Source organism: Eubalaena glacialis, chromosome 1 (genome assembly GCF_028564815.1).
Source record: "Eubalaena glacialis isolate mEubGla1 chromosome 1, mEubGla1.1.hap2.+ XY, whole genome shotgun sequence".
In the NCBI taxonomy this organism is placed as follows: Eukaryota; Metazoa; Chordata; class Mammalia; order Artiodactyla; family Balaenidae; genus Eubalaena; species Eubalaena glacialis.
In genome coordinates, this window is record NC_083716.1 from 88,201,150 (window position 1) to 88,225,415 (window position 24,266).

The 24,266-nt window shown below is 42.4% G+C and overlaps 1 protein-coding gene across 2 annotated transcripts in view; it reads right to left on the reverse strand.

Moving 5' to 3' along the window:
* NTPCR (nucleoside-triphosphatase, cancer-related) overlaps positions 1-21,882 on the reverse strand; it is a 35,707-nt gene extending 13,825 nt beyond the window's left edge. For both annotated transcript variants that reach the window (XM_061182454.1, XM_061182445.1), the window contains exons 1-3: positions 21,698-21,882; positions 16,224-16,386; positions 15,635-15,731 (exon numbers count right to left, since the gene is read on the reverse strand). In XM_061182454.1, coding sequence (XP_061038437.1) covers positions 15,635-15,731; positions 16,224-16,386; positions 21,698-21,731 — 294 coding nt within the window. In that variant the 5' untranslated portion in view covers positions 21,732-21,882. The remainder of the gene's footprint in view (positions 1-15,634; positions 15,732-16,223; positions 16,387-21,697) is intronic.
* Between the last annotated feature and the right edge of the window lie 2,384 nt (positions 21,883-24,266).

The following is a 24,266-nucleotide window of genomic DNA, read 5'->3' on the forward strand; positions in this document are numbered from 1 at the left end:
TAAAGTTGACCAGCCAGGAGTAAGAGAAGTTATGAATAATTTTATAGCTTTGGTTACACTCAGCTAGCTTGCTTTCCAGAAAAATTAAATCAATTTAGAGCGACAATGAAATACCTCTGTATCAGCTTTGCTGGAGAGCTGAAAAAGTGTGATTCTTTTGGTCCTTTGTTTAATCCTTATGTGTACTTTTAAGGATACAAAGAAAATGTAAACATAAAATAAGCAATTTCCTTCAACCAAAATACTGAACGAAGAAAAAGCTAATTAAAGTTGCCTTTGCCTTATTCTGAATTATTTAAATAATACATATTTCCAGTGGTATTAAAGTTGCCGTTTGTTTTTTTTTTAAACATCAGACACAGACTGGCTTCTGAGCTCGCCTGTCTGGGACAGCAAGTCTCAAAAGTGATGGGAGGGAACAAGGCGGCCGTCGGCCAAAAGGTAGGCAACAGAACTGGAGCCCTGCCCCCTGAATAGCCACAAGTTCTGGGCAAGCTGGAAAGGCAAATGGTGCAAACAGCAGCCAAGGCCGAGCAAGTTCCTCGACCCTCTTAAGTTATTAGCTATAAGGCAGGGCTCCAATTAGACTTTTATGTGTGTTTATTCCAAGCTTTAAAGTTTCAGGATCCCTCGGCAGTCTGGTGGCATGTCGACTGCATGTCCCCGGGGAGTAAAATCCCAGGCTGGCGGCCAGGACGAGACGTTTAGACGGCCCTATGCACCCCGCAGCACTGAGCGCAGGTGGGGCAGAGCTGCTCCCACCCACATGCCGGAGGCTGGTGCTGAGGCTCTTCCTGGATGTTCCACGGGCCTCCTCCGGCTCCACACCAGCACCTGACCGCAGAGCGCCTTGGCATCTTCCAAGCTATGAGAAGGACCCTGGGGCTGAAACGGCATCTGCTGGCTGACTGTCAGCCCAGGGCGATTAAGAAACCAGTCCTCCTCGTGATCCCAGCGCCCTGGGACCAGACTAGATGTTTGGGCTCGTGGGTCCCACGATGGGCCCTGGTTCCCAGCAGACACAAATCAGACTGTTGATGTGACGTCCTCCCAAGGTACTGCGCCCGTCACCTCCCTCAACTTCTCAAGAAAAGTAACCATAACTATTCCTATGCTCTGCACCTCCTAGCAGCCGGGACTAACACACTTTACAAGCATGATCGCCTTCAGGACTAATAACTTCACGTAGCAGACATCGACATCTCTGCTCTACAATTCAGGAAGGGAAGCCAGGGGTTAAGTGACTCATCCAGTCCCTGAGCTCCCAAGGGATAGGGCTGGGAGGCTGACCCAGTATCACCCAACTCCATGGCCTCTGCCACCCCCCGTGGGCAATTCCATCTGCACAGCTTCCACATGAAATAAGGAAAAGAACTGAGTCTCAGAAAGTCAGCTAACCATGAAGAAACCACTTTTCTCGCCAATGAGAGAAGGAAGAGTGCCTTAGTTTCTAGGGCCCTACAGAGGTATAGCCACAAAAATGCTAATTTTTTGGGATTAATTATATATTACTTTCAATTACTCAAAAAACCCTACATATTTGGGGTCCCAGACCAATAATATCACCAACCTCATTTTATCACGTACAGAGAATGGCCCACTTTAGTTGGCAGATGTGCCCTGCAGGTGCAGGGGCCTCTACCCTCTGCCAGGAGCTCACCTCTTTGCACACAGTAGAGAAGACAGGAGTGGGTATCCCAATATGCACAGGCTTACCTCGGCGAGACGCGGAGTTCGCTTCCAGGCACCCAGAATGAAGCCAGTATCACACTAAGGTGAGTCACATGAATTTTTTAGTTTCTTGGTGCATCTAAAAAGCGTGCAATCGCATTATGTCTAAAAGAACGATGTACGTACCTTAATTAAAAAATACTTGATTACTAAAAACTGCTAACCATCATCTGAGCTTTTAGCAAGTCGTAATCTTTTTGCCGGTGGATGGTCTTGCCTCAGTGTTGATGGCTGCTGACTGATCCGGATGGTGGTTGCTGAAGGGTGGGGTGGCCGTGACAATGTCTTAAAATAAGACAACAATGAAGTCTGTCACATTGATTGGCTCCTACTTTCATGAATGACTTCTCTGTAGCAGGCAATGCTGTTTGACAGCATTTTACCCACAGACCTTCTTTCAAAATTGGAGTCAGTCCTCTCAAACCCTGCTACTGCTTTATCGACTATGTTTATGGAATACCCTAAATCTTTGTTGTCATGTCAACAATCTTCATAGCATCTTCACCAGGAGTAGAGTCCATCTCAAGAAACCTCTTTTTTTGCTCATCCATAAGAAGCAACTCCTCATCCATTAAAGTTTTATCCTGAGATGGAAGCAATTCAGTCCCATCTTCAGGCTCCACTTCTAGTTCTCTTGCTGTTTCCACCACATCTGTGGTTACTTCCTCCGCTGAGGTCTTTTTTTTTTTTTCCAATATTATGGCTTTTATTAAAACGCTGCACAGAATATCCTTATACACACATTTGACTCTCTCATTAGGATAAACCTCCAAAGGTGGAATCACTGCGTCATCCACTGAAGTCTTGAACCCCTCAAAGTCATCCATGAGGATTGGAAGCAACTTCTTTCAAATTCCTGTTAATGTTGATATTTTGACCTCTTCCCATGAATCATGAACATTCTTAATGGCATCTAGAATGGTGAATCTTTTCCAGCAGGTTTTCAGTTGACTTTGCCCAGATCCATCAGAAGAATCACTATCACTGGCAGCTATAGCCTTACAAAATATATTCCTTAAATAATAAGACCTAAAAGTTGAAGTTACTCTTTGATCCATGGGCTGTAGAATGGATGTTTTCTGAGCAGGCATGAAAAAAACATGAATCTCCAGCTTCTCCATCAGAGCTCTTGGGTGACCAGGTGCATTGTCAATTTTGAAAGGAATCTTTTTTTCTGAGCAGTAGGTCTCAGCAGTGGGCTTCATATATTCAGTAAACTATGTTGTCAACAGATGTGCTGTCACCCAGGCTTTGTTATTCCACGTACAGAGCACAGGAAGAGTAGATTTAGCATAATTCTTAAGGGCTCTAGGATTTTCAGAATGGTAAATAAACACTGGCTTCAACTTGAAGTCACCAGCTGCACTGGCCCCTACCAAGAGAGTCAGCCTGTCCTCTGAAGCTTTGAAGCCAGGCACTGACTTCTCCTCTCCAGCTATGGCAGTCCTAGATGGCATCTTCTTCCAATAGAAGGCTGTTTCTTCTACACTGAAACTCTGTTGTTTGGTGCAGCCGCCTTCATGAATAGCTTAGCTGGACCTTCTGGAGAACCTGCTGCAGCTGGTGCATCGGCACCTGGGGCTTTACCCTGTACTTTCACGTTATGGAGACGGCTGCTTTCCTCAAACCTCATGAACCAACCTCTGCTGGCTTCAAACTCTTCTTCTGCGGCTTCCTCACCTCTCTCAGCCCTCACAGAACTGAAGAGAGTTAGGGCTTTGCTCTGGATTACGCTCTGGCTTAAGGCAATACTGTCCCTGTTTTGATCCTCTATCCGGCCACTAAAACTTTCTTCCTGTCAGCAGTGAGGCTGCTTTGTTTCTTATCATTTGTGCGTTCACTTTTAACTTCAAGAACGTTTCCTTTGCATTCACAGCTTGGCTAACAGGCACAGGAGGCCTAGCTTTCTGCCTGCCTCGGCTTTCAACGTGCCTTCCTCGCTGAGCTTAATCATTTCCAGCTTTCGAAAAGGGAAAAGACGCGCAACTCTTCCTTTCACTTGAACGCTTAGAGGCCGCAAACCTTCAATTTGTAAAAAAACGCAGTATCTGCAAAGCACAAGACAACGAGGTATGCCTGTACTACCTTCTAAATCTTCTTTATCAGCTGACGGTGTTTACAATAACTTTTTTTTTTTTTTAATTTCAATTGCTTAGTAAAAATTTTAATCACTACTTAAGCTTTCGATAAAAGTTTGGTATTTTTGATGCCTGATAACCTTCTATTAGAAATTGTCTGAAGGAGATAAAGTCGATAATTTTTGCTACAGTGAAATTGTGACGACTTTTTTTCTAACTAATGAGGTAAATGGATACAAAGAGAGGAGTACAGCTTAGATTAGGGAAAAATCAATCTTTATGGGTTTGTTTAGTTCAGATTTTGAATGTACAGTGATTATATGTTTGTTTCACCTTGCTATAGAAAGTATTTCAAAAGGGGGTAGCTAAATTTGCTTTCCAGTTGCAGCCTCAAGAGAAAGTTATTAAGATAACCTAATAAAGTTTATAAAAAATTAGAAAAATTAACTGGGAGAAACTTTGATGAGGAGGATGTGCATGGTCATAAAGCAGCTCCCTACTCGCAGCTATTCGTTCAAAGGAAAAAAAGGATAAACGTACAGGGGAGAAATTGGTCAATTGCTTGATCGGGTAATCAAAGTAACATCACTAACCATCGCATGCCTCCAGATGAGAGGCCAAGAAGGACGCATCACCACACACTATAGAATTCCAGCTGAACCTAATCACAAGGAACCATCAGAAAACCCCAAAAGAGGAACATCCTATTAAAAGAGAAGTGTACTCTTCAAAAATGTCAGTGTCGCAAAGGACAAAGAAAATGACTGTGGAAATGTTCCACATTAAAGGAGGCTATCAAGATACGACAACTAAAGGTAATACCTGGCTCTAGATTGAAGGAAAAGAAATGTTACGAACAACACTGTTAAGTCAATTGATAAAACCAGCGTATGAAGGGTAGGTTAGATCAAAGGATTTTCTCAGTAAACTGACTGAGGTTGACAACTGTGCCAATTAAGTAACAGCATATCCTTATGCTTCGGAAAAAATACTGCACATTTAGGACTTCAGTACTGTGATGATTACAACGTACTCTCAAATGGTCCTCCCCCAATTTATATGTTTATACAAACATACAGACACACACACACACAAGAAGAGAGAGGGAATAAATAGGGCAAATGTTAAAAATAGGTGACTCTGGATACCAAGTCCACAGGGGGTCTTGCACTATCCTTATCTTTACAAGGTTGTCTAAGAGTAAAAATTATATCCAAATAAAGTTTTTAAAAGTTAGACTCAATACAGAAAAAGAAAACACTCACATGCACACTTTCTCAGTAACAGATTCAAGAAAAGCACCAACTCCTGGCATGAGAGCTTCCTTCTGACGGCGCGCAGGGCTTCAGACAGATGTGCACAGGACGAGGGCCAGGAGGAAGGACAGAGCGGGTGGTCAGAGGGAGAAAGAAAGGCCAGTCACACACATCCTTCTCCAGGCGCACTTCTGGAGCACGTGACTTCCCCATGCTTCTTGGGAGGGGCTGCAGGAAGAGCCACAGGAAGGCGAGGAAACCCAGGGCAGCAGCCGGCTTGGCATCTAACTGCACACAACTGCACCACGGCCGGCAGTGGGAAGTGATAAGCAGCCCACCTACCCGGTGGAACCCGGGAGATCACCGGAAGGGCGGCCACGACAAAGCCTGCCTGGTGAACTAAGGAGCCAACCTTATACGACGCTTGCAGTCCCTCTTCCTATTTTGATTCACTGCAGGAATGCTTTTCCTGAAAAATTTTAACTTTTCATGTCTGCACCAGATAGCTTCTAATTCCCCTTGCTGATCTTGTAATACGTACGTGTGATCGTGAGGTACAGAAACAGAAAGTGGGGTGGAACCAAGAAACAAATGCCAGGCTTGCTAACAGGGAAGGAAATTCTAAAGCAGTGCTTGGGCTCTTGTCAGCCTTTCAAGAATGGCTCCTGACTCGATTTTTCTAAATTCTTTCTAAAGCTCAGTGGCCTGAAATACTAAGTGGCCTTTCCAGGTCAAGGGATTAAAAAAAAGAACCTTCCCCTGGACAGTTGATCTCGCACCTTCAGATTAAGTTTCAAAGATCTGAAGCAGATTCTTCTTTCAGAATCAAAAGCAGATCCTGCTCTCAAAAAGAAATATGCACTGAAAGCCATATTTTGAACAAAACAGAAAAACGCAACAAGGCGTGTGGATTTTCATTGGGTATTCTGGTTCTAGCTCATTATTCCTTCCATGGATCTTTATAAAAAATGACACTGTTCAGCCTAAAAAAATAAGTCTTTGAGTAGATGCCTCTTGTTCTTCAAAACCTTATAATCTGCTGTTATCGTTTTGTGTGAGTAGGAGATACACCGGGAACCAACAAAATGTTAAATCCTATACTGCATCAAATTCTAATAAAGCATTCAGGGTGGCTGTCAAAAAGACCATTATGCAAAAGGCCAGCGTTATCCTAACAGCCTTGATCGTTAGAAAACTGAAAAAGCAATCTTCATTACATCAGCATCAGAAAATACAAAAGATCTACGAATAACCTTACAAAAAATTTTTTAAAAAGAAACGGAAAGAGAGAGAGACTCTGTTTTTGGCTGTAGAGAATGAAGATTGTCTGGAAGATTAGGATGTTCTTTACATCATAATAACTACATTTTTGTAGAATTCCAGTTACTTCATACAAGACTTTTTGTAACAGATTACAGTTCATACCAGTACTGCTGCTTATAAGCTGTTTGTCGTTGGGCAAATTACTTTCTATTCTATGCCTCAGTTTCCTCATCTGTAAGACAGGAAAACAGTGACAGTGTTGTCCTGAGGGTTAAATGAGTTAGTGTCTGGCGCATAATTTGAACTCAGTAACTGCTGACCACCACCATTACTATTACCACCAACATTGCCACAATTTGGAAGAATAAGCAAACAAGAACGGATAAGACATTGTTTTGAAGAAGAGTAATACAAGTAATTACCAGAGTACTGATGCAAGCACCAAACAGATCAACGAAAGAGAACAGACAACCCTGAAACATTATACACACACATGTATTTTTTTTAATATAATAAATGCAGCACAATAAACTAATGAGAAATGAGTTATTAACGGATGGTTTTGGAAAACCAGCCAAGTATTTGGAAGAAAATCAATTGAGAGTCTCATTGAATATTACATTCAAGATAAATCCAGATGGATTAAAAAAATGTCAAAAAAAAAAAAAGCACACAGAAGAAGAAACATATAGCTAAAAAATTTTATATTAACTTGGAATAGGAACAGACTCTCTCAATATTAAAAAAGAAAAAATAAAAAAAGGAAATCACCAAAGCAACAAACTGAGAAAAAGAGAATCAATAAAAATAAAAAAAGTTATTTACCTTATAAAAGATCTCTTTAAGCTAAAAGAAAAAATATGCGGAAATGAACAAACAACTTAGATTCTTAAAAATACCCAATAAAACAACTGAAAAACTTTTAACCTCATTAGTACTTTAAAAAGGTAAATCAAAGCAAAGCAACGTGTTTTAGTATCAAAAGTCAGTGCAGTGCTCAGTGCTGGCAGAAATGCAGCAAGAGAAACACACCTGCACATGGCAGGGGGTACAAAGTGACACAACTGTCACACACACAGCAACATCTTGGAAATTCACACCCCTCCACCCAGTATTCCACCTGTAGGTCCCCCACAGGGAAACAATCACGGCTGGACAAAGGATGATCCACAAAGAGGGTTTCCTGCAAAGTTACCTGCAACAGTGATAAATAAACTCAATGTCTGACACTGAGGGAGTAACAGTTAAATCAGAGATGGAAATCCATACCACCATATATTATGCAATCATTAAAGTATCCCAGTTGTTTTTTTTTTTTTTTGCCACACCGTGCCACTTGTGGGATCTTAGTTCCCCGACCAGGGATTGAACCCATGCCCCCTGCAGTGGAATCACGGAGTCCTAACCACTGGACCGCAGGGAATTCCTAAAGTATCACAGTTTTGAAGATTATCATGTTGTGAGACCATTCCCATGTCACTCAATCGTATTAAATGAAAAAGCCCAAACCTATAAAACTATATTTGGCATTTTCCCCAATTTTGGATGACTATAATAAAGAAACGAGGTATAGAAAAAGGGAAGAAACAAAACATGCTAAAAGTGGTTAACTCAGTGATAAGACTGAGTTATCCATATTTTCTTTTCTTATTTTATACTTTTTACACATTTTCTACCTTAAGTATGTAGAACTTTAATACTCAAGAAAACAGTAAATGTTGTCAAATGAGGGAAGATGTAGCCATGGAATGAAAAGAAAAATCAACAACAGTAAAGTCTACAAGGGCTTTCTAAAAGCCTTACTGAGTCTAGAATGTTTACCATCTACTCTGTGTCGATTTCCCGTGTGCCCACGGTGGTGGGCTGGCCTCCACTCCTGCCTGGGGAAAAGCAGCAAGAGCCCCACAGCAGGCTGGCCTCTGCCTCGCCTCAGGCTGCTGCTTTTCGGCTCCCAGACACATTCTTACTCCCCAACCCACAGGCACGGCGCTGCTGGCCCAATCAAAGAATAATTTTTCTTATGTTTTTCACAGTATTTAAAAAAAACAACTCAAAATATTTTTCAACCGTAGTGAAATTTCTCACACATAGGAAGCACTTAATAGATATTCCTTAACTTATTGTCAGAGTTTGTGTTTTCATACACCCTGGGCACTAGAAACTAACCCACTGTCTGTTTAAAGTTCTCACCTGCCTGGAGGCATAACCCTCCCAAACCTCAGACTATACTACAAAGCTACAGTCATCAAAACAGCATAGTGTTGGCACAAAAACAGAATACGGATCAATGGAATAGAATACAGCCCAGAAATAAACCCACATACTTACCCAATTCCCTGGCAGTCGAGTGGTTAGGACTCCTCACTTTCCCTGACAGGGGCTGGGGTTCAATCCCTGATCCAGGAACTAAGATCCCATAAGCCACCACCAAAAAGAACCCAAAACCCTACACACTTATGGTTAATTAATCTTCAACAAAGGAGGCAAAAATATATCAATAAAATGGGAAAATGTCTCTTCAGCAACTGGTGCTGGGAAAGCTGGACAGCTGCATGTAAATCAATGAAGCTAGAACACACCTTCACACCATGCACAAAAATAAACTCAAAACGGCTTAAAGACTTAAATATAAAACAAGACACCATAAAACTCCTAGAGGAGAACAGGCAAAACATTCTATGACATAAATCGTACCAATGTTTTCTTAGGTCAGTCTCCCAAGGCAATAGAAATAAACACAAAAATAAACAAATGGGACCTAATCAAACTTACAAGCTTTTGCACAGGAAAAGAAACCATAAATAAAACATAAAAACAACCTACAGAATGGGAGAAAATATTTGCAAACAATGTGACTGACAAGGGCTTAATTTCCAAAATATACAAACAGCTCATACAACTCAACGACAAAAAAACAAACAACCCAATCGAAAAATGGGCAGAAGACCTAAATAGACATTTCTCCAAAGGCATACAGATGACCAATAGGCACAGGAAAAGATGCTCAACATCACTAACTATTAGAGAAATACAAATCAAAACTACAGTGAGGTACTACCTCATACTGGTCAGAATGGCCATCATTAAAAAATCTGCAGGGCTTCCATGGTGGCGCAGTGGTTGAGAGTCTGCCTGCCAATGCAGGGGACACGGGTTCGAGCCCTGGTCCGGGAGGATCCCACATGCCGTGGAGCAACTAGGCCCGTGCGCCACAATTACTGAGCCTGCGCGTCTGGAGCTTGTTCTCCGCAACAAGAGAGGCCGCGAGAGTGAGAGGCCCGCGCACCGTGATGAAGAGTGGCCCCTGCTTGCCGCAACTAGAGAAAGCCCTCGCACAGAAACGAAGACCCAACACAGCCAAAAATAAATAAATAAATAATTAAAAACAAAATATGGGAAAATACCAAGGTATAAAAAATTAAAAAAAAAAATCTGCAAATAATAAATGTTGGAGAGGGTGTGGAGAAAAGAGAATGCTGAAACACTGTTGATGGGAATGTAAGTTGGTGCAGCCACTATGGAAAACAGTACGGAGGTTCCTCAAAAAACTAAAAATAGAGTTACTGTATGATCCAGCAATCCCATTCCTGGGCATATATCTGGACAAAACTATAATTCAAAAAGATACATGTGCCCCTATGTTCATAGCAGCACTATTTACAATAGCCAAGACATGGAAACAACCTAAATGTCCACTGACAGATGAATGGATAAAGAAGATGTGGTACATATACACAATGGAATATTACTCAGCCATAAAAAAGAACGAAATAATGCCACTTGCAGCAACATGGATGGACCTAGCGATTATCACACTAAGTGAAGTCAGTCAGAAAGACAGATACCATATGATATCACTTATATGTGGAATCTAAAGTATGGCACAAATGAACTTAGGTACACAGCAGAAACAGACTCACAGACATAGAGAACAGACCTGTGGTTGCCAAGGGGGAGAGGGAGTGGGGGAGGGTCGGATTGGGAGTTTGGGGTTAGCAGATGCAAACTATTACATAAAGGATGGATAAACAACAAGGTCCTACTGTACAAAACAGGGAACTATATTCAATAACCTGGGATAAAACATAATGGAAAAGAATGTAAAGAAGAATGTATATATGTGTATAATGGTGTCACTTTGCTGTACAGCAGAAATTAGTGCAACATTGTAACTCAACTATATTTCAATAAAAAATAAAAAAAAACAAAAACAAAATAAAGGCTCTCACCAGCCTAAATGTGGTTTCTAAAACTTTCAGCTTACTTTAGTTGGTTATTCCAATTACCAATAATAAAACCTGTCTCTCTATGATATCCTTTTTTTGTTGCCTAGTTACTTTAACTTTCTTTCCTTTCTTTCTTTCTTTTTTAAGTATAAAGGAAAAACCTTAATTCCTTTTCCTTTCTTTGTCCCCAGTAAAATACATGAGATGGGAGAAAAAACTCTGCTTCAGAAAAGAAATCCATGACCTTGACTGGATAGGAACCTGCAGCTTGGGAAATTTTCCTACCTAGAATGTGAAAGTCTGGGTTTGGTAATCAAAGTATAAAATATTGGAAGAGTCTGCTTTTCTTTCTTTTTTAATTAAAAAAAAAAAAGAGATTCAAGTTCTTATTCCGGTCAGTACACGATTTCTTATATAATCCTGCAGACAGACGTCAAGGCCGTATGTGCACACTGCTCTCCTAGGATTGTCTGCTCTAAGCAAGGTAAATGAAAATCAATTCTTTATATGGATCCAGTACCCAAAGCCAGAGTCATCATCTGGAATTTCACGGGAAGTATTTCACTTGCTTCTTGAACGTTTAAGTAGAGAGGCAGGTATTTGATGGGAAAAGAACTAGAGAGAAAAATACCATGTTTCCCGACTGTTTCCGCGCAAGACAACAGGCACAAGAGTCCCCAGTGCAGGGAACGAGAGAAAGTTCCAAGAGGAAGAAATCAGGAAGAAAGGTGAGGGGAGCAGGCGGGGGGCGAAGCCAAGGAGCAGGTGCGCTCGGAGGAAGAGCAGCCGCTACCAGCACAGTGCAACATCCCGCCGGCCCTGGGAGTCAGACGCTGCCCTCAGCAGGCACACCCACCTTTCCAGCAGCCCTGGGCACCTGCCAAAGCCCTCACCGCCCCTTTTAGCTGAGCCCTGAATGAGCAGAGAGGCCAAGCTATGAGGAGCCTGCCAACCACAGAAACAGCAGTGCCAAGGGCGGAAGGCGGGTGGGCCGGGCACGAGGGCAGCAGGCTGAGCCGGCAAGCGGGAGGACGGGGAGGAGGACGGAGGGCAGGCGGCCCGGACAGCGCTGGCCTTCCAGGCCACGGGGAGGACCTTGGACTTGATGGCTGGTACCAAAGTTGATAAAGAATTGCCTCTTGAGACAGGTCCATACTCTTCAATTTTCACAACAGTATTATAAATCAGTGGTGTAAGTCTATCATAGATGATATAAAACCCATATTCCTTAATATGCTCCACAAAAACCCCGCATCATGTGACTACCCAGCTCACCCACCGTACCTCCTCCTCCACCTGTTCCTGCCCAGGGCCCCCGGCCTCGGTGTCTCTGTTTCTGTCATCCATGACGTTCTCCCCAGACACCCCCATACAACGCCCCAATATTCCCTCCCGGAAGTGATGGTGCCCTCTCATCTTTTCATTTCATCCAAATGTCACCTCCTCAGAGCTCTTTCCTGGTCACCAGATCTAAAGTCAGCTCCTCTTTCTTCTCTCACAGCATCCTGCTTTTCTTCTTGGCAGCATTTATGACAATTATACGTTTATTTGTTTAATGTCTACATTTCCCACTAGAATGAGAGTTTTGAGAGAGTAGAAAACAGGTTTTGTTCCTGACTGTATATCTGGGATTTGATAAATATTTGATGAATGAATGCAAAAAACAAGTAATATATAATCAACAAAACCAAAAGTTGGTTCTTTGAAAAGAGCAACTAAATTGACAAACCTTCAACTATTACTGAAGTCCAAAAAGAGAGGACTTAAATAATTAAAATGCATGAAAGAAGGGAAAATACCACAGACCTTACAAAATAAAAAGGATTACAGGGGAATATATGAACAACCGTATGCCAACGAATTAGATAACTTACTATCTAATGACATGGACCAATAAATTCCTAAAAGACACATGTGACCACAACTGATTCAACATGAAATAAAAAATCAGCAGACGTATAACAAGTAAAGAAATTGAATTCATAATTAAAAAGCTTCCCATGAAGAAAAACCCAGGCCCACGTGATTTCACTGGTGAATTCTATCAAACATTCCAAGAAAAATTAATACCAATCTTTTACAAACTCTTCCAAAAACTAGAAGAGGAAGGAATACTGCCTAACTCATTCTACAAGACCACAATTACCCTGATATCAAAATTAGACAAAGATACTACGAGAAAAGAGAGCTACGGTCCACATCCCTTATGAATGTAGATGCAGAAATCCTCAACAAAATACTAGCAAACAGAATCCGGCAACATATAAAAGAAATATACATATGCCATGACCAAGGGGGATTTATTTCAAGAAAACAAAGTTGGTTTAACATCCAAATATGAATGTAATATACTATATTAATAGTATATAGGATAAAAATCACATAATCACCACTATAAATGCAGAAAAAGGATCTGACAAAACCCAACACTTCTTCACTTTAAAAAACAAATGTTAAACCACAAACTAGAAACAGAAAGGAACTTCCTCAACCTGGTGTTAGCCGTCCACAAACAAGCTACACCTAACATCATACTTGATGGTGGGGGACTGAATGCTTTCTTCCTGAGATCAGGAACAAGACCAGGAGGTCCACTTTTGACACTTCTATTCATCACTGAACTGAGCTTCTGGCTGAGGCAATTAGGAAAGAAAACAAAATAAAAGGCATCCAAAGTGGACAGGAAAAAGTAAAATTATCCCCATTTGCAGATGATATCATTTTGTAAATAGAAAATTCTAAGGAATTCATTAAAGAACTATTAGTTTGACAAGGTTGCAGGATACAAGATCTATACACAAAAATCAACAGTATTTCTAAACATTAGTAATGAACATTCCAAAAATAAAATTAGGAAAATAATTCCATTTACAATAGCATCAAAAAGTATAAAATAGTAAGGTATAAATTTTTTAAAAAGAAGCATAAGACTTATATGCTGGAAACTACGAAACAACATGACTGAACGAAATTAAAGACACTCTAAGTAAATAAAAAGACATGTCATGTTCATGGATCTAAAGATTTAATATTGTTAAGATAGCAATACTCCCCAAATTGATTTATAGATTCAATACAATCTCTATCAAAATTCTAGCTTCAGTAATCAAACAGTGTGCTTCTGATATAAGAATAGGTAGAACTGACATGAGGATAAACAGAATAGAATTGAAAATCTAAAATCAATCCTTATACTCATGGTCAATTGATTTCTAAAAGAGTGCCAAGACAATTAAATGGAAAAAGAATAGTCTTGTCAACAAATGGTTCTGAAACAACTGGATATTTATATGCAAAAGAAAGACTTTCGATCCACACCTTACATCATATACAAAAATCAATTCAAAACAGACCACAGGCCTAAATGCATTAGTAAAACTATAAAACTCTTGGAAGAACACATGGGAGTTAATCTTCCTGAAACTGTGTTAGTAAAGCCTTCTTTGGTAAAGCACCAAAAGCACAAATAACATAAGAAAAATAGATAAACTGGACTTTTCAAAAATAAGAACATTTGTGGCCTTTCCTGGTGGTCCAGTGGTTAAGACTCTGTACTTCTACTGCAGGGGGCACGGGTTCAATCCCTGGTTGGGGAAGTTTTGCATGCCGCGCCGTGCAGCCAAAAAAATTAAAAATAAATAAATAAATAAAAACATTTGTGTCATCACATCAAGAAAGTAAAGACAACTACAGAGTTGATGAATACAGCCGTCCCTGGTATCCACAGGGCACTGGTTCCAGGGTCCTCCCCCACACACCAAATCCGCGGATGCTCAAGTCCCTCAGATAAAATGGCACAATGGTCCTCCATATCCATGGAACCCATGGATACGGAGAGCCAACTGTATACCTGCATATCATATACAAATGGCCAATAAGTACATGAAAAGATGCTCAACATCAATAGGTCAATAGGGAAATGCAAATGAAAACACAACGTGATACTGCTTCACACCTACTAGAAGGGATACAGTTACAAAGACAGTAACAATTAGCAAGGACGTGGAGAAATTGAAACTGTCATCCATTGCTGGTGTAAAACGGCACAGCTAGTTTGGAAAACACCCTAGTAATTTCTCAAAAAGTTATATATAGAACTACCTCATGACCCAGCATTTCCACTCGTAGGTATATACTCAAGAGACCTAAAAACAGATGTCTACCCAAAAACTTGTACACAATTGTTCAGGGCAGCATTATTCATAATAGCCAAAAAGTAGAAACTTATCCAAATGTTCATCAGCTGAAGAATAGATAAATAAAATATGGTATATCCATATAATGGAATATTACACAGCCATAAAAAGGAACGAAGTACTGATATGCACTGTGATGTGGATAAACCCTGTAAATATTATGCCACGTGAAATAAGCTAGTCACAAAAAGACCACATATTGTATCATTCCCTTTCTAGGAAACATCCAGAATAGTCAAATCTACAGACAAAAAAGCAGGGTAGTGCTGGCCAGGGGCTGGGGATACACAGCAATGGAGACTGCTTAACGGGTATGGGGTTTCTTTTCGGGATGACAAAAATGTTCTAAAATTAGGCTGTGTTAACTGGTTGCACAATCCTATGAATACATGAGAAAAAAATGAACTGTATATTTTAAATGGGTGAATTGTATGGTATGTGAATTATATCTCAATAAAGCTGTTTAAAAAAATAACAGGTAATACAGTGATATAATGTGTTAGGTGCTTACCATTATGTTCATATGACATTTTACCTTCCTAAATGTTTATTTGCTGTGCTGTGAAAACAGGGTTAAGATATAAACAAGGGGAAAGCAGAGGAAAGACTTATCTTTGGGGACCATGGTAGCTAGGCATCAGAGCCCTCCCAATGTAAAATACTTACATACGCTGAATTTCTGTAACAAGGAGTTTACTTGTAGTTCAGAGTGACAGTAAATTATGTGGCATATCCTTACTAAGGCTCCATCAATGGAAGACTTTTAAGCTGTAAATGCAAAACTGGCCTCTCTATAAGAGCGAAAGCCACTCTGTTCCCAGGGCCAGCAATCCCCACAAGGCACGGAGAACAGACGGGCTCCAAAACCAGAAACACACACTCACATTCCTCAAGACCGGAAGCGCTAGCTGCTCGAAGGAAGTCAGATCCACCACATACTGCCCAACGCAGCACTCACGCTTTCCAGGCGGAAGCTCTGACCTGAAAGAAAAGATAGTACATCCTTTGTTGAAAGACCCCTCTACTGATTTCTGGTTTTTAGCTGCCCCACTGAGCCTCTGGCCTTCTGCGTGTGCTAAGCCATCCTTAAAAATCACCCACACAGAAAGTGGCAGTGAGCAAAGCTGATCTGATTCCACATCCTCTCCTGAGAGCAGGGCTAACACCGGTGGGCACACCACCACCCATGGCCCGGCAGTTGCCTTCAGGGAGCTGGCGCGTCACCTATCTTAGAAGAGTGACATGAGAAACGGGGCTGCGAAGTACCAAGTGAGAAGAGCTTACTACTCAGTGGGGTACGTTCTAAGTGGAATACGATATTTTCAACTTTGTTTTTCATGTGATGATTTCAACCTCTGTTTTCTTTTTCCAAGAAATCCGTAAAGGCTCAGGATTCTTCAAGATAGAAGAGATCACCTGGTTCAGCCCTGGGCCCAGGGAGAATAAAACACCACGGAAATGAAGCTGCAGTACCCAATCCTGGATAAAGGTCCACGGGCGCCGGACAACGTGACAACATCGAACCCTATTCTTCTTCCTCCCTGTCTGACTTCTTCGGTATAAAACCCGTCGACAGGCAAGCCAGAGGACTTTAAAACTTCACTGGCTTTCTGGATCAGCGTTGTTTTTCCAACCCCTAAAAAAAAAAAAAAAAGCCCATTAGGAACCACTGCTTTGTTAGAGCACAGGATTCACCAGGAGGAGAGAAATAGGCTGCAAATGGATTTTATGAATGTTAACTTCACTTAATTTTGACTGCTCCACGTGTTAACACTCTTTAATTTCAAGTAGAAACAAGCATAATAGAAATATGAATGGTATTTTGAAGTTTATTTTTAAATTCTTAAACAGTATTGGTTTTGTCACATACACGATCTGAGAACCAGTTGAGTGGTTTTCTGATAACAATCTCAAGTGCAATTTACATCCTAGGAGACAAGCTTCTACGTCCTCCTAGGTTTACTCTCCTTGGGGGAGCAAACTTTCTCCCCTAGAAAGTAAAGCTGGTCAAGCTTCGGTCAAAGGCTGCACGCTTTAAGTTAGGATTTTAAGACACTCTGGACCTACGTTTAACAGTGGGAACATCACTTCATTCCTCCATGAACTTACACTGTATGTGTCCCAAAAACGGGACTCTTAAATACCACGAACACCACTAGAAATGGCAGTTTTTCAACTTTTTCCACAAGAGCAATCCCATCAGGTTGGCCACCCCTTCCATCACCCCTTGGAGTGTTCCTAAGCATTCCTTCTGCTTGCCCACAGCCCCTTCCCAGATTATAGCCTGTGCACTTCCACCCGCCCATCCTCCCCTCCCAGGACCCCTTTCTTTCCTTCCGGCCTGGCCCCTGGACTACTCTGATTAACCCTTGGATGTTTACAAGTAACATAACGATACTAATCACTGACACTGTGGAGCCAGGCCCTGGTCTCGCGTGCCTTGCAAGCATTTTGTTGGTTAAATTCTCACAACCACCCTCTGAAGCAGTTACCATCCTTGTCCCTATTTTACAGATGAAGAAACTGAGGCACAGAGAGGTTAGGTAACTTGTCCACGGTTACACACCGAGGAAGGACCATACATTTTAACAGGCGCCTTCATCTGCCACCGTGACTTTGTTTGTATGAGACTTGCTCCCATACAGATTAAAGTCAATGGCATCATGATTACCAAAAAAGGGGGACAAAAAGGTCTGTAACAGAGCTATTCTGAAATACAACAGGGTTGCAAATCATATTATTTCTGTGGCTGCCCAGAGTCATCAGGGATCCCCAAGGAGCCTTTTAACCTTCCTTGAAATAAAATACGATCTGTCATTTAAAGCATCTCTCCTCCAAACTTCACACTAGCAAACAATGGCATCTGGTCTTCTGGAACAGGAGCGGCAGCCCACGCTCACGTGACTAGGAAAGAACTACGTAGGGTCGTGACCCCAGCTCTGTCCTTCGGTAACTGCCGCTTTAGGAGTCACTGAAGAATCTGCTTGACACAGGCAAGTGGCCTTGGTGGCTGTGTAAGCTGGGACTTTCCTGAAGGGCCATTTCTACCACAGTACACAGCAATGCCACAGCTAGGAATTCATCCTCAGCAATGAATCTGACAACAGTACAGAGATACAAGAAACCGGATGTTCACTTCAGCATTCTTCATAATTGTGCAAAACACAGAAACAATTTAATGTTGATCTGTAATGTTGATTGTTAAATTATGGTATCATGTGTGTAATGACACAAACACACAGGAATCTCATGCAGCCATTATTAAAGAGAATACTCTTTACCTATGGAAACAGTTTACTGGTTAGCATGGAAAACAGACCACAGTGTATGAAAATAATATATGGAGAAAAAGATGGTTAAGAAATAGCAGATGAAACATAGTAGTATTCCGTTATATTTTTTAAAGGCCACAAATAACAAATGTTGGTGAGGATGTAGAGAAAAGGGAACCCTTGTACACTATTGATGTGAACGTAAATTGGTGTAGCCACTGTGGAAAACAGTATGGAGTTTCCTCAAAAAACTAAAAACAGAACTACCATATGATCCAGCAATTCCACTCCTGGGTATATACCCAAAGAAAACAAAAACACTAATTTGAAAAGATAAATGTACCCCAATGTTCACAGCAGAATTATTTACAATAGCCAAGATATGGAAGCAACCTAAGTTTCCATCAACAGATGACTGGATAAAGAAGATGTGGTACATATATACAATGGAATACTACTCAGTCATAAAAAAGAATGAAATTTTGCCATTTGCAGCAACATGGATGGACCCGACGGGTATTACGCTTACTGAAATAAGCCAGACAGAGAAAGACAAATACCGTATATTATCACTTATATATGGAATCTAAAAAATAAAACAAACTAGTGAATATAACAAAAAAGAAAGATATAAAGAACAAACTAGTGGTTACCAGTGGGGAGAGGGAAGGTAGGAGGGGCAAGACAGGGGATTAACAGGTAAAAACTACTATGTATAAAATAAATAACCTGCAAGGATACATTGTACAGCACAGAGAATATAGCCAATATTTTATAATAACTATAAATGGAGTATAATCTTTAAAAACTGTGAATAACTATGTTGTACACCTGAAACTTATATAATATTGTAAATCAACTATACCTCAATTTAAAAAAAAAGTGAAGTATGCATATATTTATAGAAGAAAATGTCGAGAAGAACACAGAAAGGTTTACAGCATTTATTTCTGTATGTTGGAAACCCATGTGATTTTCACTTCTTTAAAATTTTCTTGATTTCATTTTTTTTTTTTTTTGGTCTTATAGTGAGTGGTTATTACTCTTAATTTAAGAAAAAACAAAGCTATTTACATTATGCAAAAGACAAAATGGAACAGCTGTAACAAAAGGGGACATTGTGCGTCCGATCTCTTAGGGAGAACATTATAAAGCAAGAGGAGGCATTGGGCTCAAGTCCCTTTCTTCCTCTTCGGCTCTAGAAATCTTCCGGTGAATTTTTCACCTCCGTTAATTAAGCTACTACCCTAGTGTTGTCTACACTGGCTAAGAAGTGACCTGTGTGAAGGAGACCCCAAAATGAAAGGTCCACACCATGCACAGACAAGAACAGGTCAGAAAGCTCCAGAATTATTTTGGTTCTGGTTCTCCCATAAAGCTGACCCTGAAATAAAGACTCAAGTGCAGGCAGTTTAATTTGGGAAGCAACACCCCAAGACGACATGCTGGTAGGAAGATAATCGCATTATCAAATAAGTTACCATTGTGGGTAGCTTAATCCCACTGGGAAATCCTAGGAGACAGTTTTGGACCCAAGGCTCAGAGTTCTCCCGTCTGAGGGGTGAGGAAGTAAGGAGTTTACCCGCTCACTTCCATCTATCATGGGTCAAGGCTGCTCCCGGGGGAAGGAATTCCCTGGCCCTTCAGGCCTGCCCTGTGCAGGTAGAGTGGGCTCCAGGGACCAGAGAAAGCCCTCCAGGATGGGTCAGAGGCTCTATTGTTGGAAGCTGGAAAAAATGCTAAGTGCCAAAGACACATGGGTGAGGCGCTGACAGTGTAGACAACAAAAAGTGACCTCTTTGAGAAGATACCTTACCCGATGGTCTGAACATGTAGAGATTTATTTATTTATTTATATTTATTTATTTTTTTATACAACTTCACTGGAGTATTATTGCTTCACAATGCTGTGTTAGTTTCTGTTGTACAACAAAGTGAACGAGCCTTATGCATACATATATCCCCGTATCCCCTCCCTCTTGAGCCTCCCTCCCACCCTCCCTATCCCACCCCTCTAGGTGGTCACAAAGCACCAAGCTGATCTCCCTGTGCTATGCGGCTGCTTCCCACTAGCTATCTATTTTACATTTGTGAACATGTAGAGATTTAGACAGCCGGCAGAGTTTGGGATTGGGTTGGTGAGAGAAAGAAACTAAGTCAATGAGAAAACAACATTAGACAACAACTCCAAAGAGGAAAAAAAAAATTGTTCATAAAGGGAGAAGAAATGATAGATTACTCCAAGGCTCTTCTGTGATTAGCTTTTGCTAATAATACTGTAAACACTGACCACTGAGCTAATTAAAATTACAGGATAACTGCGTTACAGAAGATTAGGAGGAAGAGAAGGTGAGTGGGTTTGAGGACAGGCTTAAGAGAGCTATACTGTAGGAATGAGTCTTCCAATTATGTGTATGTACATAAAACTTTTATAAAGAAGGAAACAGAAAGACGAACCAGTATTGGCCAGGCGCGCCTCTGCCCCCACCCACCTCCGGGATGCAGCCAGGTACAATCACAATAACAAGCCACCTCTGTTATGAAACACATAGATGTCTTGGGGCCAGCCAGCTGAGAAAACTGCATTCCAAGTTTCAAATAAAGGACTGACAAATCAACTTTCAGAAGATGGTCCTTTACCTCTGGGTATCATAAATTTCTCACACCTTCCTCCTCAGCACTCCCCCATTGCCTGGTAAAAATAAAATTCCAGAATCTGCAATATTAAGTTAGCCTTTGCTCCTTAAGGCTAAAAAAGATAATCATTAGAATAAAGTGAAAGAGAATTTCAGGCCCAGGGTAACAACGGTTGATATCTGAACCCACAGCTAACTTGAAAACTGCAAAGAAGCTGAAGAAATCACTTTCTGCTTAGGCCCATCTTTTTTTTTTTTTTTTTTTCCCTTAATGTATCTGATGCTGCTACAACCTTCCTGCCTCTTCTTTGAATAACGAGTTATCCACGTGCAGCATCTTGGCTTAAAAGGCAACTATGTCCTCCCCCAGACTCTCATTTGAACGCACACTATCTCCTTTCAAAGGTGAGACCTTCACAGCCCGAGGGTTGAGGGATCTGCATTAGAAGAGACAGACGCAGACGCAGGCTCTGCGTGGGCGGTGTCCTGTAGGTACCAAGGCTCTTAACCTGCGGCCTCACTCATGGAGGGAATTCAGTGGGTCGGTGAACGTGGATGGGGAACACGGTTGCATGTGGAGTTTCACTACCCTGCAACTGAAATCCCGCTCTTCCTTTCATGATGAGTGCAGGGCAGGAGCACGTGTAACTATCGACAGAAACCAGACACCTTCGATTCCACCGCGGTGGCGGCAGAGATCCTGAAATATCTTTCGTGTCCGTCACAACTTCACAACCGCGGGAGTTATTACGGCTGCCGCCGCCCCTGCTATTTAAGACCGAAGCCCGGGGGCGACCCCATCACAAGCTGGTTCCTGTTCTCCTGTAGTTGGCCTCATTTCACTTATCTGATGGACTCACAGTCACGTTTCCCGGGAAAGGACACGCAGGCTTCAGACCACCAAGCCTGTAACTTACACGGGGAATTTTAGAGGCCACCGGCCGGAGCCCCTTGCCCAAAGCACCGCACCGCCCCCAGCCCGGGCGCCGCTCACGCCCACCCCTCGGCCTCCCGGAGGCGCAGACCCGGGCGGGGTTACCTGGGGGTCCCGTCAGGAACACGTGCCGGGCCATACGGGTATGACCGGGTGGGGGTCACTGCCCGGGTGGGGGTCGGGGTCGAAGTCGCCGAACGGGGCAGGGGTCGGGGTCGCGACCCAGGATCCGCCCCCAACGCCGCAGCTTCCACCTCCGCCAGCCGGAAGCACCGCCCTCTCGGCCGCGCATGCGCCCTCCCCATTCAGCCTCGGTCCGCGCATGCGCCCTCCGCTCTCAGCCCCGGTCCTCGCGAGCGGCGTCCGCCTGTCTACGGGGGGAGGGTAGTGGTCCGGTCTTCTGCGGGTCCCTGTCTTCCAGCCTCCGTGTTGGACTTACGTGGGGTGTTTGCGAGGAGATGTGCGCGAGAGCGTGTTACTAAACCAACCCTGCTCCAGGTGGGCGCCGTTGCCCGAGCTCTGCCCCTGGGATGGGACCTGCGAGCTGAAATCCCCCCGGGCTGTGGGGATCAGCCCTCCTGAAGGAGGCTTGGTCCCTGGAAGCCTTCCCCAAAGGAGGAGGCTTTGCTACCGATTGGAACTATTTACCCAGTGTTGTCAGCCGTGACTGCAGAGTAGTATCATCTGGTTAAAAGTGCTTGATGTCTGAGCTCCAACCTCCAGACATTCGGAGTGATTGATCTTGGGCGAGCCCTGAGCATCTCGATGTTTTTTGCTGTTGTTGTTATTGTTGAAACTCCTCGGCAGTTTCTAAAGGCCCATCTTCAACCGTGCACGTGAAGACCAATTTTCCCCTCTTGTCACCATCCCATAAATGTAAACCAACGCAAGACCCAGCTGTTGGAGCTCCCTGTGCAAAGCATTAAGTGGCTCTTCCCCCCTCACTTCACCACTTGAGATGTTTCCGCCCATGAAATGAAGTGGCAATGGCTTTGGGCCAGAGTTACCTGTAAACTCTTTCAGTCTAATATGTGTACAGTGTGTCTCCTGATCGATCACTCTCCATACTGAGAAAGCAATTTCAGTGAGTGCTCAGCTTAATTGGTATGTGCCCATCCGGGACCTCCACGGCTGCCTTTAGCCTGGACATACACCAGTCAGATGGCCTCCGTTTTCTTGCTGCTTGAAAAGGAATCATCTAAAAGGCAGATTTGTACAGTCGAGCTGTCACCATCATTTCTGCAACATTTATAAGGCTGCATCACTGGTCAGGTAGGGCCTTCCACCCAGATTTCTTTCACCTCCATGCAAACTGGAATGAAGAACAGCTGATGTAGCCAAGTAAACCCACAGAAGTAGTTTCCAAAAGAAAGAAACATGTACACAGTCATATGTACACTCTGCTTTTTATTTAAAAAATTTTTTTTATTTTTAAATGCTAACTATGTAACATTTCCATCACTGAAGCAGTTTGTATTTGTAAGGCTCACCAGAGGATGGATTATTTTGTTTTGATGTTATGCCTGGAATTCTGGTAGCTACCAGCAGACATCAGTTTAGGTAACTCAAGGAACATCTAGACTCCAGATGTAGAGAACTGATGTTTCCGAACAAAAAGAAAATTCTTCCAAAGTCGGGACCTGAGGGAGGGATGTTCCCCAAAGAGGAATTGAGGCGCTATTTCCACAGGGGCGACTGAATGCCAGGCTGGCAAAACACGTTCACATTTGTCTTTTCCCCCTCTTACGTATTTTCACATCCCCAGTAACCATATTCTTGGTTCTGTTTTCTGGTACTCAGGACCTAACCCAAGTTTAAATTACTGTACAAATACACTTAGGAGTAACAATAGTGCGTGTGTGCGTGCTCACTTGCACGTGTATAGGTTTATGGGTTTGGGGAATATTCGTATACAGCCCATCTCATTTGACCAGATGCTGTACATTTGTGGGCACCATGTCCTGGGGTAGGGATGGGAAAAACGGAGCCTTGCAGAAGCTCTGGCTCATAGTAAGGGGCAGTGGGAGAACTGGGTATAGGGGACAGCTTTCTGACTCTCTGACTGTGGTTCGTGTCTCTGGCCCTGGGCTGCAGTCCTGGCACACCCATTGGCTGTGCTGTGTGCTCTTGAAAAGTGTGGCTATGATCACAGTAAATGCGGAAAACCAAAGCAGGTGAGAGTTGGGTCACCGCAAGATTCCAGGAAGAATGGTGAACCAGCAGAAACAGGGCATTTAGCCTCCTAACAAATGATGGGGGTAAACGAGGAAAGTTGTGAGAGTGAACCGCCAAGGAGAAGCTGAGAGGCACGGGGAAAAGGGGCAGAGCTTCTGTTTGGCTTTGTCGTTTCCTCAGGAACGCTAACACTGCACAGCTTTGTTTTGTGCAGGTTCACTTTCATTCGTTTTGCTCGGATCCCATCAGTGGAGAATCTATTGTTTGCAGAATAATATGACAATTGTTCCGGTTTGAATCAGCCTCTGATGTGTAGGAACCAAAAAAAAATTAAAAAATTGCTGTATCTAATGAATATTCAACACCTGATGTAAATAGAGCTGGTTATTTAATATATTCACCCCCCTTCCCTCCCTCCCTCCTTCCCTTCTTTCCTTCCTCTGTTTTATTGCAGAGACTATGCACTGTGATACATAGTAGGGATCAAAGGTACATTTGA